The sequence below is a fragment of the Anneissia japonica genome, unplaced genomic scaffold (assembly GCF_011630105.1).
Source record: "Anneissia japonica isolate Jap-2015-1 unplaced genomic scaffold, ASM1163010v1 scaffold640_len1575945_cov177, whole genome shotgun sequence".
In the NCBI taxonomy this organism is placed as follows: domain Eukaryota; kingdom Metazoa; phylum Echinodermata; class Crinoidea; order Comatulida; family Comatulidae; genus Anneissia; species Anneissia japonica.
This window is the reverse complement of record NW_022684376.1, coordinates 699,435-717,465: the sequence shown is the minus strand read 5'-3', so window position 1 is coordinate 717,465 and position 18,031 is coordinate 699,435. Positions and strand designations below refer to the sequence as shown.

At 34.5% G+C, this 18,031-nt stretch overlaps 1 protein-coding gene across 1 annotated transcript in view; it reads left to right on the top strand.

Annotated features, from left to right (window-relative positions):
* Positions 1-1,447: 1,447 nt before the first annotated feature.
* LOC117105594 overlaps positions 1,448-18,031 on the top strand; it is a gene marked incomplete in the record, with an annotated part of 25,566 nt that continues 8,982 nt past the window's right edge. Inside the window, 3 exon segments of the mRNA XM_033246782.1 lie at positions 1,448-1,723; positions 4,837-4,945; positions 5,451-5,861. Of these exon segments, the coding sequence (XP_033102673.1) occupies positions 1,464-1,723; positions 4,837-4,945; positions 5,451-5,861 (780 nt within the window).

The window sequence follows — 18,031 nt, the reverse complement described above, 5'->3', positions numbered from 1 at the left end:
AATATTTGTGTAGTTGCTAAACCTACGGTCAGCAACCTTTTACTCCTTAGGACCCAGAATTTATTTATTGCTATAGCTTCCCACGACCCAAGACCTCCGGTTATCGTAAAATTTTCAAAAAATTATACAAAATATACGGCAAATATAATACAGTAGACCCCATTGGGATACCTTCATAATGAAAACTTGAGATATCTGCTCACTGAACGGTTCACTGCAAACCTTAACACAGTAAATGAGTCAAAACAGGACCCCCTTTTTTTTCACAAAATCGACTATATTAATTTGAATGGTTTCATTTTACAATCTTGGGCGATCAGACTATAAAACTAGATGTTTTAAACTTTATAATCATCTATATATTATTCTTACAGTTAATGCAAAATTAAGTAATCATTTTTCTTTCAAAGTTGACTACCTCTTATGCTTTTGCATAGGAAAAAGTTTAAAATTAGAGTGTTTTTTTCTACACTTCCTGTTTCTTTTTACCATAACTCTGCAACGACAGGTTGCTAGACTTCGGGGTGAACGGTCAATTGTAGCTCAAAGTCCCATGCTAGTTGCTTAATTTTTCTTTAAAATTTTGTATTCAGAACTGTTTTTACCCTCTCTATGAATGATGTCACGCGCTTAAGGCCAATATCAGCTATGAATTTCAAGTTTTCTGCGGTTAGTGCTTTCATGTAAAAGATGTAGGTCAAATTTACCTGAATGAGCTTTTGTCAAAAATAGGAGAAACGTTTTTTATGTATTCGGGGCTACTTCTATTAAGGGGACACTTTTCCGTGAAACGGTGCTATCTGACGACCCTCTAAAATTCATGGGTAGCAGCAATCCATGGGTTGACAACCGTAGAGACTGTAAAGTAAGGCCTGTGCCCAGGAATATATCCTCCTTTGAAAAATTAGGCCTAGAAATCCAACTGCACATTTTAGAAAAAGGGGCTGATTTCTGTGCAGATTTTGCCAAAAATTAGCCTTTTTTGACCAGGTAGCTCAGGCATGAAGAGACCCTTAGTTAGGGAAGAAGCAAGTACATGTACGAGTCACCTTTGAGACTTCTGTGAAAGCACAGTCTACATTATGTAAATCTAACTTCAATTAACATTTGATGATCGACATCTGAATATACAAATGCTAAGTTCAGTTTTGCACACCTATTTTCCTAGAGATTTTCAGTGAAAATTTCATCTAGTTTTTGAGTTGAGGTCTCATCTGTACAATTATTATACTTTACAGAATATGGCGTAGTTGAGGGGACTCAGCTATGCGTACTTTCATTTTAAGTAAATACCATTTTATACACATGCGCAGATCGATTCGCCAGCAGCGAGTCATCGCCAGCAGCGAGTCGCCAGCACCGAGATGTCACTGCAGCAAAACACTACTGTGGGGACCTGATGGCGACATGCACTTGGGTGACCCGATGGGGGCAGTAGACACAAAAACAAGGCAACGAAAATAATGGCTGGTGAATGTCCATTGAAAGTTGGGGATAAATTTGCAAGTTTTGCTGATGTTGAGAAGGAAATTCAGCAATTAGAAAAGCACCAATGGATCACCTATTATCGTCGCGATTCGCGGACAATTTTTGGAGCAAAAAAAAGGGGACTCAAAAGAGATATAGAGGTGAATGACAGACTCAAATTCTATGAAGCGAAATACGCTTGTCTTAAAGGTGGACGGATGTACAAGTCAACTGCACGCCGAAGGCCTAATCAAAGGTGAGGGTTACCTCTCTCTAGGCCTAGCTAGTCTAGGATAGGCGGCCTTGTTAAATAATTAATGTTTAAGTACAAAACTTGTACAAAATAACATCTATGAAATTGAGAAAATAATGTAGGTAGGCCTATGTTAAAACAGGAAATCTTGTTTGGAGGTTAATTCTATAACACTTAATTTTAATTTAAATATTAAAATAAAGTTTATTTGATTATTTAGTATTTCAGTGTTTTTTTATGCCGGCACTGGCAAATATGCCAACATCGATATAATGTCTGTCTATTTCTCTCTGATTGGCTAATGTAAATTATGACGTCATCAAACCAAGACCGCCACGAACAAAGGATCGGGAAAGAAACATGAAAAGCCAAAACACCATAGCTGTTGAATTATCTACAGGGTTATCTACGTGATATGACGGAAATACTCACGCGCAAACCTGTACCTATCGTACGTCGAGCATGTAAAATCCTGAAATTAACACACTCCGAAACGCAAGATGAATAAATTATGATGTCATCCGTTAACATTAAGGTTATTAAAACTACCTATTAATTCATGAAATACAGTAAAGAAGATTTGTTGTTAACGTTATACAAGTTAAATTTTATTAGTCAACAAAATACAGTAGGCCTATCTTTCCATTCGCAGGACCTAGCTTAGAATTTACACTAGACTAAGGCGAGAGATGAAGATTCATCTGCATACAGTAGCCTAGAAATATTATGTGAGTAACTGTAGACGTGCGCGATCTATGTCAATAACTGGAATATCTTTGTGATAGCTAATTCAACACTATTTCTTTGAAGACAAAAGTGTAATTACACTTTCTTTTCTTTTTTTATGAGAACACATTTTATAAGAACACTGAGGCTGAAATCTTTTTAAATTTAAGAACAAAATAAGAACAAATTGAGGCTGAGGTAAAATGTCCAATGAGATTTTTATTTTAAAAAACTAGAAAAACCAAAAAATATATCTGTACCTTATGTGCAGTAGGTGTGACTATGTAATACCCTCTATAATACAGTACAGGAGGTGTATACCCACTTGTCATTTGGGGAAGTTTTTTCCAGTGGCCTTTTTTTCCAGGCCAGTTTTTCCTGGGGCATTTTACCTACATTCCAGTATAGTGTATACTGGTACAATAATACATTTGTATGTTTGAAAAGTGTGTAACATAAGAACAAAATAAGAACATTTTGAGCCTGAAATTGGCCAAAAAATAAGAACACTGAGCCTGGGCAAAATTTTACTGGTTCTTTTTAAAAAAAAAGAAAAAAAGTTAGGCCTTACATATTGTTTTATAGGATTTGTAATTTTCCCTTCGGGTATGGTATATATTCGAACAGTACTATTTGAATGTCCAATTTTTGAACAATAATGGACACTTTTGTCCAGTGGCGGTGCTGCAGTGTTTGGGGTGGGGAACGGTGGCGGCTCGGGTGGACTGCAGCCCCCTGGCGCCGCCGCTGTTCTCATCAGAGGCTAATTACTAAATATCCATGAAGCATATCATTATTTTGAGCTGCTCTGTATTTTCACTCCTTTTCTGTTTAATTTTGTTATATATTTTTTCAATAAGCCTCCTTACAGTATATATTTATTAAAGTATAGGCCTACTTTGAAATGTTATTCAAATATTATAATACTGTATTAAGTACTGTACTGTCTGCCTTATACAATACAATACAACAAACCTACAAATCACTAGTTTCTTAATTCAATTTTTATTGCTACATAAAAGTCATGTAGGACTATTGTTTATACAATTGATACAATACAAAGGGAAAAAGACCATCATGATTTTAATAAATACAATAGTTTTGACGTATTACAGTAGATGATCCCTCCGACTATGAAAAACATGCATTGCATTATTATAAACAAACACCTATAGATGGCGCTGATCTTTTTTTTTCTTGACATTTCTTTCTTTTTCTCTGGGGAACAATGTTAAATAATAGTTATTTTTATTATACATTAACAGACCTCCTAAGTTCCCCGAAATTTTTTAAGGAGAATCTAGGCTTCCCAGAATTTTTTACAATTTTTCCCAGAAAAAATATTATTTTCATGTGAATATTAAAATGGCTCCTAAGTGTATATAAGTTCCTTACAATTTAAACAACTCCAAGCATTTGCATCACCACGTAAATTCAATAAAACCTGAAAATGACTTATTTTGTCTATTGTACAGTACATGCTTCCCACTTAAAAAAACTACTGTTTCTGTTAAATATTTGTAATGGCTTTTGGTAACGGCATGACACACGTTGAATTAACATGTCATATGTATAATTAATAAACCAAAAAAAGTACTCATATTTAATTACACTTCAATAAACGACAAATTACCCAGAAGCTTGCTGTTAAAAACACACAAGTGTGGGCAGGAACCTAACACTGACAGTAACAACACAACAATACTGGCGGTAGACAAAAGATGAACAACAATACTGTTAAAGATAGAATGAAACAAATTCAGAAAAAAGTGATACAAGCCATTGTTGATTCTATATTTCGAACTTTATTAGTTCATCTTCGGGAATAAATTATGTACACAATTAGACTTAATTATATACAGTTTCAAGGTACCAATTATGCAGAGAATAACCAATCAAATTGCAGAGATAAAACCAATCATATTAAAAGTCACAGCACTGGTTAAGAAATACTAATACTGTTTATGAATGCAAACAAAGAGACCAGGAAACTATAAACAATCGAAACAACAGCACCTAGCTGGGTTGTCCAGTGTTTGCGACAGCCCACGGTACAGATGATGGCTGAGAACTACACTTGATAAATAGCCCTAACAAACCTTTACTTTGTATCACTATTTGTGATTCCAACCGGCGTAGTGGATAGAAGTTTTTACCGGCAGTATGTACAGTTAAATAGTGCATGTAATGTCTCTGCTGGCATTTGCAAAACATACAATAATAATCATTCCTGAAGAACCACTGTTTCATTGGGAAAAGCAAGACAATTGCTGATGATACGCATTTGCCTGAATTGCTCAGTTTAGCTGAGTATCAGCTGCAAATGGGTTAATCAGCTAACTAAAGACAAGGCTAAAAAGAAAGATTATGTATTGTTTTTTTTTTTCCAGGTCTTTTCGTGAACAATGTGGATCCTTTGTTCAGTTTCGTGTTTCCAAAGATGGCCAGCATTTAGTAGTTGTTGATATGTCTGTTCATCATAACCACCCTCTGGATAAGGTATTTTTAAAATTGAACTAAGACCATACTGTAATGTTTTTTAATTATTGCACGGAGGATATCTAAAAAGTCAGGATAAATTTGCGTTGAAAATCGCTAGAAAAAATAGGCTTGAAGAATCGTAATTGCTGCGTAATTGCATTGGTTATATATTAAGATTTGGTCAAAGCCTAATTTTCAGCAAAATCTGCGCGAAATCGGCCTTTATTTTCCAAAATGCGCAGACAGATTTCTAGGCCAAATTTTTGCGTGGAGGATATGTTCCATGCGCAGGCCTTACTATACAGTCTAGAACTAGGTTAAGCCTATGTTATCGTACTGTAGACTCTTTACAGTACATCCCAAATAGGGCAAAACATCACTATTTCCCTACGCAAAATACAACGAAATAACATAGAGGGCATGATATATGTGATAATGATTTTTTTTTTCTCATGTGTTTTGATTTATATCTTTTTGATTTATATCTATAGTGTCATTTCAACAATCATATTTTATATTACAGGGTATGTTTCAGTCTTTACCAAAACAAAGAAGGTTAAATGAGGAAGAGTGGCAAAGTATGAAGTCCATTCTAGCCACAAAACCCACAAAGAGGAGTTTGCAGTTGCACATTAGGAAAAGCACTGGAAAAATGGTGACATTGCGTGATCTGACAAACCATTCGGGTAAGTTGAAAAAGGTGAAGTCAAATGATTCAACTGTTGCCGCACCAATACCCCCATCGTTTGTCGAGGAGAGTCTGATGGAACCTTCAGACATGTATAAACAAGCATTTTGTGAAGCCCAGAAGCTGGCCACTATGGCAAGTGAAGTGTCGGTGGCAAAATTCAAACAACGCCTCGCTGTGCTGTCTGATTTGGTGAACTTGTGGGAGATGGATGTAGAAGCAGCAGTGACTGGTATTTCAGATGAGGTAATGAACTTTGTTAATTTGTAAGATCTTCCTGTAATAATGGGTTTTTTTTTAGGCCTATTAGAGATATTCTCACTCTGGACAATCTGCATCTCTTCAACTGTTTTCTGTTTTGAGACATATGCCTACTGATGCCTAGCACTGCTTGTGTGATATATTGACAGTGCGCCTCACATAGTCATCAAGTATACACATCTAGATGTGTATAAGAGACAGCATACCCCCATTTTAAGACTCCCATATATGCCACTTCATTTAAAATAGAATTTGATAGCTTCATTATATGACTGACAGTAGAAACACTTTAACTTTATCACAATAAATATGTGGGAAGACAGCCAAACCAGTCACTCTTCGAAAAATTTGTGTTTCAGAGATAATGGCCAAAACATACTGGAATGCCAGCATTTTTGAAATCTATTTTATTGCACTAAACTAACCTTTATGTATCTATAAATCATGCCATGCAGTTATTTCCCCCATTTTCAATGTTAAAACAACAATTTTTAAGGATTTGGTGATGGTCTCTGCCTGAGAAATGCCCGAAATCATAAACTGTGAAGGCTGATTTCTCAAATATTGTTCTTGAAACAGCTCTTTGTTTGAATACTTGAAAGTTCATAAGGAAATGTTGGATTTAAATGATTCTTTTTCCATTTTATAGTTCTCATTTTACTGTTTAACCCTGTATTAATAACTGAAAATCGATTTTTGCGACCAGTGACTGGTTTGGCTTGTCTTTGCCACATATGGTAACACATGGTAACTTAACTTCATTTAATTTCTTTTTTTATGACAGAGCAACAAAGATGGTAGTGAACCTGTTCTGCAATCTCATAAGGAAAGTACTTGTGCCTCACCGACTGTTCCGTCTGTAACTGACTATACAGGAGAGGTAATGAAATTTCGTATAGATGTCCTGTACAGTATAAAGCAGCTCTCCCAATTAGATTTTTCCAACGAGTTTCAAAGAATTTAGTTGTTGATTTTGAAGAAAACTTGCAGGACAACTCAGAGCAGGCTGTACATGTTTGCTAGGTTTACTACAAAAAACGCTATGTAATTATAATATGCCTACTGTGGCTTAGGACACTTGGGTCTTGTTTCCAACTCATGCTTCTGCTTGTATCTAAAAATATCTAACTCATTACAAACTGAAGAAGCATATCTTTTAGATTTGTAAAGCTTGTAAACTAGTAATTGATTGAGATTATTCATAAATTGTAATTAACTTGAGTTGACTCATGTATACTAATTTACAGTTGTATAATACTCTAAGAAATTGCACAGATTTACCTAACTCATAATTAACGTTTATGAAACTTGTATGTAATGTCACCACAAATTTCACAAGTTTTTAATTTGTTGTAGCAACTGGTACAAATCAGGGATGTAAATAACCTATCGTGAGGTTCAGTTTTAATCTGAATTGAGTACTATAAGTTTGCTGTGTACTTCTGACACTTTAATTAATTGCCTTTGACAGGTTTCTGATTCACATTATACTGAATCATGTATCCCAGTCTGGAGTATTTGACAATACTACGACTTGTGAGCTTAATACACTAGAAGATTTAAAATTCAATATTGCTGTTGTGGAGGATATACCTGTATGATATTTCTTTAAAATATTGTTTACACTATAATCTTTTGTTTTTATATGTGTGAGTTGATAGGTACTCACTCTTTTTCATTTCTCCCAAAAGAAAAGAGCAAACAAAATGAAGCAAGCATGGAAATATTTAAATATATTTTACCGATAAACATCTCACAATAACATTCATTTACATTGACAAATACTTCAGTGACCAGTACTACATGACTTATCACTTCACATCAGTTCATACAAAAACATAATTTTGTATGAACTGATGCACTAAAATTCTCATTATTTAAATATATTTCTAAAGCTGGTTTTACACTGTAAATCGAATTTAATTAATGATCTGTAAGTCAAATTTTTTCTAAGTCACAGTTTTTCAATGTTATTTTGGATTTGACTTTAGGCAAGTTCAACTGTACGTTTTTTTACATCTATTCTTATTAATGATGAGTTTGTACAGGTCGTTTGATATATAGAATATTATTAGAATTGCAAAATATATCAAATAAGTGTGTATTCAAAATCTGCTTGTTAATTTAAAAAATATTCTGCGCTTTTTTCAGTGATCCTGCTGTCGGGAGATGATTGATTTAGTAATGTATATGAATCTTGAACGTACAGTGTTGTCACTCGTGATAAAGAAGGACGAAACCATCTGCAGTTAATGTAGGAATTCATCAATTGTCAATTGAGGACATTTCCATGAAGGCTGCACATATAAGCATGTTCACTAGCGAACAAAGTGGTGCTATTTTTTCCCAAAAGCCATGCCAGGTACGAGTTATCTCAATGGACATTCTTTGCATTACAATGTCATATCACACCCATATATGGAGAAATTACCGACCTTTGTCACATGAAACGTGATAGTGTGAATGGAGCATTAGTTGCAGATATTTGCCACATCGCCAATCAAGTGCTTGTTAACCTGATTTGGGCATCAGCATATTATTCAGTATAAAGAGGAGGAAGCTGGTGGTAGTTTATACGTTTATTGAATTGCAATAGAAGAGAGATCTATAAAGACTGCATGCGGTCAGAACATTCATTGGCAAACCGAGTGGTCTCCTATAAGCCATGCCGAGTAATCTCATATGACGTTTTGAATATATATGGGAAATATGATGTCATCACACCCATATATGGGCTAGTCATATGAAATGCAATTGTGTGAACACAGGCTTAGTTGCAGATCTTGCCACATTACCAGACAAGTTAATTGACTGATTCTGCTCCTGCACTAATTACAGCAGCAGCACTTAAAACATGTAGACCCAATGACCAGGGGCAAAAGCACTTCGTATCTGCAAAGAAAGGTGCTATATAAATAACCAAATAAAATAATAATTTATTTAAGAATACAAAAGACGTCTAAAAAGTGTTTGAAATACACTGTACTACTAACGACTATACTGTACTATACAAGGTGTATACTTCTGTATCAACTGGTTTTCTGAAACTTGTTCAAACAATAACATCAAACCATGCAGTAATCGTTATGTGCAGTTCGTTGCTACGTCGGACTGACATCATGACTGAGCGGCCTTAGGGGCTTCACAAAAAGTACTTGTAATAATATTTAGCAAATACATAACTAATGCGAGGATAATCAGTCTCAGTACTTAGTGCTCCATGTGTTAAGAAAAAAATGAAGGCTTTCACAACAGGCAATGGAATAGGGAAGTTTGGGTATTCCCTCCTTACCTTTATTTAAAATCAATATTTTATTTAATATAATAAATATTTTGCAAATATTATTATCTGGAAGACGATTGGAGAAACTCAATCGAAACGTTCTTTCCAGAACTATCTACGTGGTGTACCGCAAGCAATAATATATTATTACTTCGCCATGCAAACCTTTAAACAATAATAAATATATATTATAAAGTAATTTACTTGATCCTAGTTTGATTATATAAAAAGAGATGGAATAATGTAGATACACTTCAAAAAGCATTTGAAATATATTACATGAACTTCAGATGCAATTAACTGTTGTTCTAATAATATTGAAGTTTTTAAACCGTACAAAAATAATGGCTTGGATCAGCGATTGAAGATTTTTTTCGATGTGATAGCTACAGTATTCATACCTGTTAAAGCATATGTGCATTTTATGCGAGTCGTCGATTAATTTTAAAGCATATAGTATATAATTTGACACATAACAGTATTTAATAATATAAAATAAACATGACTATTGCCTGGTTTTCGTAAAATTTGCTACACGCTATTGCCAACTCCTTTGACGATGCTGATTGGTCAGTTAAACCAGGGAGCGTTCCCGATTTGGTTGGGGACAGCTACGCGAGTGCAAGGATTGCAGTGAAAACACTGTAGCGACTGTGTAGCGATTCTATGGAAACCAGGCTTATATTAACATTGTTAACTTATTGCAACTTGAATTCCAATTGTCAAATTATCTTGCCAACAGGTGAAATCCAAAAGTGAAATCTTTTGCTAAAGACAGAGGGCCTATAGGTAAAATATTCTGAAAAGTGCCAGTGCCAAAGATTCACCAACAGTGTTCTACACCGCTTCAGTCCCTTTGTTTAATAAGCACCTAGATGCCTGGAAATGGCACTCTCGGACTAAAAATGCTTGTTCAAAGCCGTCTTCCCCACACCCTCATTGGCTTTTCCATCAGGGATCTAGCATTGCCCAACTGGGTGACCCTCTGCCTCCCAGTCAACTCCTACGAAGCTTAACAGAGCACTAATAATAAAAATATAGATATGATGATGCTAGTGACTTTGTTTTGGTAATGTTGGAAAGCCTTTCTATTTTTTTTACTAAAGTATTCACAGCCAAGTATCTGTGAAATCGTGGAATATGGATTTATATGTAAAATATGTAAATACAAAGGATTTATTTTTTTTATTTTTACTTGTTTGTAGTCATGATGAAGTACACAAATTTAAAAAGATTATGTGTTTCAACCTATTTAAAAATATATACAGTTTGTGTAAAAGGAATAAAACATTTCATAATGTAGTAGTAAGTGTAAATGGTCTTTTAAATATATATGATAATTTACTGATACTACTTCTGATACTTATTCCTGATGATGACTTAATAAAACTTACCAAAGTCGACTTTGTTTAACTGGAATAATTTCTAAGTCGTCTTATTTTACATGACAAATTGTTGTATTCTCCATCCATTAATGAATTGATTAATGAAGTCGAACAATTTTTCAATTCCATTTTGGATTCAACTTGGGCAAGTTCAACTGTTCTAGTAATCAAACAGACATGGTTACCGTGCCAATCCAGTAATTATCAAAGGTGCAAATAATTAAATTCAAAACGTTCAGTTAATATGGCCTCACATTCTCTATTTTGAGTCACTTTTGTTTTATTTTATTTGAACGTAGTCTGAGCACTGTTTGGATACCGATATATTTCAGTGGTCTTTTTAATTAATATTATTCCTTAGTGATATTATTTGCCCATCATAAAATTGGCAATGCATTTGAAAATGACAAAACAATGCTAATAAAAGTAGAATCATCGTATACAGTCTACAATTTGGACAAATGTGGCTGCAGTTAAATGATCGCATTCTCAATAGGTTGTTCAAGAATTGCCCAACAATTTTCAGGTCACACTTGTCCATTTTCTTCTAAAAATACCTTTAGTTAACTTCTACCTCTATTATTAGTACATTATGGTAAAACTTAAAAAGAAGCAATTCGTTTAAAATTCACTCCAAAGTGTTCTTGCAAGTGGAACTATCAAGTTAAATCCATATGTCTCTCATGAGCGAAAAAAAAAATAAAATAAATCAGAAATACATTTCAATTCAATTCAAAATAAATTTATTCCAAATTTTTTCAAAACAAATTTATTAACAATTTTCCTTTTTCAATTTTTCATATATTATAATTTTGTATATTGTGAAAGATATACTAGCGCCACCACACGTTGAACCATTTAAAAAGGCAGTACAGTAGTATTGTTACACCAGTCGTAACCCAATCCATAGGCTATTATCACGCCATTAGTTTATGCATGCGCAATTAACTGTTTATAGACAATAATACAAAAACATTGCGAGAATAATGAGGTATATTTGGTATAAAAGCTATATAAAAAAAAAAAAAAAAAATTGGTTCGTGTGGGAATCGAACACACAACCTCCAGGTTAACAATTTTTTTTTTAAACTGGCTCGTGTGGTAATCAAACCCACGACCTTAAAAAAAAAAAAAATTTAAAAATTTAAAAAAAAACTTGCCCCGTGCGGGAATCGAACCCACGATCGCCGAGTTTACTACTCCTGATCCAGCATGACTAAACGGAGGGAGGTAAACCGCGGTCCCTAAGCCATAAATGCGATAAACCTAGTACCACACCAAGTACCAGTTAGTCAACTCTAATCCTACTATAAAAATTCTTCGTATATATACACTGCATGTTAATATTACGCACGGTCATGGTGTCAAAAAATTGTGCTGTGGGCCAAGAGGGTTTATTTTTTGTCTAAAAATGTATAATTAAATTTATAATCGATTTATGATTGTTACCATCTCCATAACTAACATACTTTTTTTTAAATAGACAAAAATGTTGGAAAAATTAATTATGCAAATTAGTAAAAAATAGACCAATCATGTTACGGGATTGAATGTATTGTACTCGTTGATGACGTCGCGAATTGCGAAATAACAACAAACAACAACCTTTCATGTCAATTCGAGCGGATGCCACTTCGAGCGAAGGCGAATTCGAGGGATTTTTTTTTCGAGCGGATGCTAGTTCGAGCGGAAGAAGATCCACTTGTGCGAACAACAACCTGTGCGGGTTTTTTGAGCTAACAATTTGCTCAAGCTTTGCCTGGGAGGCAGGGGAAAGCCCCAGTCGGTTCCGGGGAAGACGCCTATAGCCTTATGTATAGCCAGTCGTATTTAATAGATTTTTAGGTTAACAAATAATTAAGTTCTATGCCTATTTGTTCTGAATTATTATGGTAAGTGAATCCTATTGGGAATAGGAATTTCCTTTATAGCCAGGCTGCCATCTCTATCTTAGAGTAAATAAATAAATAAATAAAACAAACATACCCACATTCATAAAAATAATGATATATCTTAAATTATACTAACTTAGTCAATGTTATCCTTTCCACAAGTTAAAAGAAAAACAGTGGGTTTTGAACTTTAGAAGAAAATTGGTATGATGTCATTATTACTGTACTGTTGGTACTTGTCACAGGGGCGGATCCAAAATTTTTCAAAGGGGGAGGGGGAACACAACAGTTCCGGAATAGATAAATGAGTAGCACATAACATTAATATGCATTGACATTTTTAAATAGTGGCAAAACCGCCCCTGTCTCACACCACCACACCATTCATTTGTGCACCTTCTGACACACCACATACGTAAAAATAATTCCTATGGTGATTAACAATTACACAATTAAAGTTTCTCCCATTTACAAATATAGGCCTAAATCGTAAATCTGCAAATACAATTACAAAATTATATAATTCAATTACAAATATAGTTTGCTTTTTTTAAATACAAAACCCCAATCAGTGGCGGATCTGGGGAGGGGGGTGGTGAATAGGGTGGCTAGCCACCCCCCTTTGTTTCCCGTGAAAAAAATATAATGGTCACTCGTCTTGTGTGTGTGCTTCTCGTGCACTCTAGTAAAACATGCACTTTCTTTTTTAAGCATTTCAATTTTTTGCTTGAAGTTTTCTCAGGGCATTGCCGATTTAATCACCAAATTGGGGGACTTCGTCTTCGCTTCGCATCGTTAAAAGCTATATTAACTATTAGCACATTACAGTGGCGGATCCGGGGGGAGGGGTTCAGGGGGTTGGGAGGTTCAGGAGGTTCGGACGAACCCCACTCTGTGAAGAAGCGTAACAAAATACTATGGGTCCTGGCTTACAAAATTCATGCTAACTAGACGCCGATCCAGACCTTCGCCCACTGCGCCCAGGCGAAGGGTGATAATTCAAAATAAAATGTTGGCCATTTTTTCCAACAATCATACTTACTTTCCTTGACACTTATTTTGAACATTACCATTAGGAAAATGTTTAAATCCACACTATCCTATACATTACACTTTTAAACTGATTGTTCTGTAGGCCCTACCAGAGAGAGGTATATTTCCAATACATTATGGTCTTCCACTTCTATAGCGCATGATACAGTGCATAGCAAACGTTATGTAACCACTAATAATACTTAGGTCTAGTGGCGTAGGTATGGACAGTGCAGTCAGTGCACAGCACTGGGGCCCGGGGCTATTGGGGGCTCGTTCAATAGGTCGCTAATGATCTAAAAATATAACTTTTAAAAAATCCTATTTAAACTTTAAAAGGACCCTTCAGTAATAATAGGTTTTAGATGCTATATATTATTGATTATATTCATTACAATTTACCTATTACCTATTTCACAAATGCTGCAAGTAAAAAAACAACAAAACAAGCCCTTACGTATATCACATTTCTAAAGCAATAAAATATCGTTACGCACATTTGTATTTGTGGTATCACTGTGTCTCACTATAGCCAATTTGGCAACCACTGGACACAATGAAAAAGAATAGGATTATCTTGGAAAATATTAAACAAGATATTTATAGTTTATCACTGTGTCCCACTATAGCCAATGTAGGGCACTGAAAAAAATTGTTGGACCATCACCCCCGCCTGAAAAATTCGGGAAATATTGATGCGGGATAAAAAAAAAAAATACTTTGCCGCATCAATTATTTTAACAGCATAACACAATGCAAATCTGTGACTTCAGATACATTTCTTTAAAAAACTATAAAATTTAATCCAGTTTTTATACAATATTTATTATTACTAGCCAAATATAAACAGTCCCTCCCTCATCAATTAAAACAAAAGAGAAATAACCAATTGTTCGGATTTTTAAAAAAACAAATAAACGCCCTCCCTCAACGTTTATTTCTTTTTTAAAGAGTGATAATCTAATAATGTTTTTCTATGTGCTCTTAGCAGTCATTGAACACAATGAAAAAGAAAATGATTAACTTAGAAAATATCATGGCTTCTAGTATATAAATAGTTCACCTAACGTAATGGTGCAACAAGTTTTGAATATGAAATACAATATTATATTTTCACTAGTAAAATAATTTATAAAAATGTTCAATGTTGTTATATGTATACTACTCTATGTATTGAAAAGAAGGGCACTTATTTAATTGTTTTTGTTTATTTTCATTTTGAATGTAATGTATGATTAAATGTATAAAATGGTAGAAAATATTAAAGAGGACAGTTGTACCTTATCACTGTGTCCCACTATAGCCAATTTGGCAACCATTGGCACAATAAGAAAGAATGGGATTATCTTGGAAAATATTAAAAGATATTTATAGTTTATCACTCTGTCCCACTGTAGCCAATTTAGGGCACTGAAAAAATTGTTAGAGTATCACTCCCCCCCCCCCCCCCCCCCCGGGAAAAATTCTTGAAATATTGATGTGGGAATAAAAAAAAAATGTTTTTTGCCGTATCAATTATTTTAACAGCATAACATATTGCTATTTTATGACTTCAGATGCATTTCTTTAAAAAACTATAAAATTAAACCAGATTTTATACAATATTTACTAGGCCTATTACTAGCCAAATATAAATAGTCCCTCCCTCATCAATAAAAACAAAAGCGCAATAACGAATTGTTCTGATTTAAAAAAAAAAACAAACAAACAAAAACCGCCCTCCCTCATCGTTTATTTTTAAAAAGTGATAATCTAATAATTTTTTTCTATGTGCTCTTAGCAGCCATTGAACACAATGAAAAAGAAAAGGATTAACTTAGAAAATATATAAGAAGACAGCCAATTTGGCAACCATTGGACACAATGAAAAAGAATAGGATTTTTTTGAAAATATTAAACAAGATATTTATGTCCCACTATAGCTAATTTAGGGCACATAGGAAAAATTATTAGATCACTATTTTTTTAATCAGAACAACTGCTTCTTTTAATAGATGAGGGAGGGACTTTTTTATTTGGCAAGTATATTGTAAATATTGTATAAAAACGGGTTTAATTTTTATTGTTTTTTAAAGAAAACGTATATCCAATCACAAAATTACATTGTTTTTTATGCTGTTGAAAAAATGATGCGGCCAAGAAAAAGAAACATTTTTTAAAATTTCCGCATCAATATTTCCCAATTTTGTTGACGCGGGCTGGAGTGATGATCTAATAACTTTTTTTGTATAGGCATAATTATGATCTGTTCATTGTGCGTTCGATTTTGATAATGATAGGAATGATAGGAGCACTGTATGATCAATGTGCGCTAAAATAAATAGATGATTAACATAAAAAGTATGATGCCGTTTATTTATACAATACTGCTATTGTTTCTAAAATTTGGTGGAGTAATGTAGTTCATGTAGTTATCATTGGAAAGTTATTGATCTATTATTAAATTCTATAATCTTGTTGTTGTACGCATATAGACATATTTTTTACATTTTTCATTTTATTTCTTTATTCATGTTCTTTGCAATTCATGACAAAGTAAACTCAACCATACATATTCAAAAACAGAGCGACGAAAAGGACCGCCACGAAACTCTAGGAGCTTTTAAAATGGAGACCCGGTGTTAAAATTAAAGTTTGTTTAGACATAAGACAGTATATAACTGCCTAACTACAAAGATACACCCCTCCCACCCCAACAGTCATATTTATTTGATTTACATTTATTTTGAACATTGCCATTAGGACATTGTTTAAATCCACACTAGCCTATATTTTACACTGATTGTACTGTCGGCAATACCAGAGACGTTCATTCCCATTACATTATGGTCTTCCATTTCTATAGCGCATAATACAGTGTATGACAAACGTCACATAACCACTACTAATTCCACCTTAATTCGGAGTCGCTCAGCTCAGTCTTACATGTGTAAATGTTCGTATTGACACTGTGTTTTTAGCATTGTTTTAAAGTAATAACCTATCAGACATTTACATGAACAACAATTAAAACGAATGGAAATATATTTGTCTTAACTATTGTTTTCACCAAAGTGGCGTATCCATATTTTAAAGAAGGGGGTGCTGATGTAATGAGAGTCCACATCACGTCAGTACCATCGAGGTTGGCGGTGATGCAAAAATTTCAGTATTTTATACCACTGGATGCCCCAAAATGGAACTTATTACCTATTAAATAATAATGTTTTTGACAAATTGAGTTAAAAAAAAAACCCCCAATTAATTAATTAGGTACCCGAAAATGAAATTTAAGTACTTGCTATTCTAAAAACTACCATATTCAACTGAGCCCCACTATTGTTGGGGCTCAGGTGAGAACATTTTGAGAAGTTGAGACGCGTTAGATGCACAAAAAAGCACTTGAATAGTACAAAATTTACGATATCCACCTGAGCCCCACCATGGTTTTGGGGCGCAGATGAGTCAATTGCAATAACTTGAGTCTTTATAGATGCCCCAAAATAACACTTGGATACTTAAAATTTATGAAAATTTTAATCCGTCTATCTCAGCCCACCATGGTTGAGGCTGAGGTAAAACAATTTTAAGAATTAGAGAATTTTAGATGAAGGAAAATGGCAAATACTAAAAACAACAAAAATGTGTGTGGCTGCATGAGATAAAGTTGGAGAATGGCACTTTAATACTTAAAATGTATGTTATTTTTTAACATTTGAAAAGGGGATGTCAACGGGACGCAACTGCCAACTATTTTTGGCAGCGAAAGGCCGCTCCAATAAACGATCAACAAACTACCGGGTTTCTGGGTTGATTTGCAAGGTACGGTACTACATTGCTCAACTATTTTTTACTTAGGGGTTAATTGGTAAAAATCGCACACAAATCATACGACGTTACTGACAACGCCGGGGACGGCAACTCGATTTTGAGATTAATTTTCCGAATAAGGTTATACTAAATAAATTCTAATAACAAACTATTGTCTTCAGTTGTCTTTGTTGGTCATTTAACTGTCATTCATCTATTTTTTTGGTGATATTACCATTCTCAATAATCTATAAAACACCCACATAACAATGTCACGTTAGATCGATCGGTGGGGACGCCGTGGTGACGCAGGTAGGGTCAATTTTCGTCGGAAGGTATCAAGATGATAAACAGTTTCATTGGACTAAATTCTTGCTTATGTTAACCACATGCTTACCTAAGATTATACTAACTCTGGTTTCAAATCAAGGTCAAGTAGTTTAAAAATCACCTAAAATCACCTTATTTTGCGAATTACGGTAGCGCCCCTTAACTGATCATCGAGCCACGAAGATCATATCCTGCCACCCAGTTTCACCACCCCCCCCCCCTTCACCTTCGCGCTCTCCCATCGGCCCCGCCATTTCAAGACATCTTGATACGCCACTGACTTACATGGCCAGATGAATGAAAAGACTCAATCGATGTGCCACCAAATTTTAACCAGCCTTCACCATGCCCTCACGATGTCACCGGGGACGCAACTGCCAAAAAACTATTTTTGGCAGCGAGGACGCTACCAATGAACAATCAACAAACTACCAGGCTTCTGGA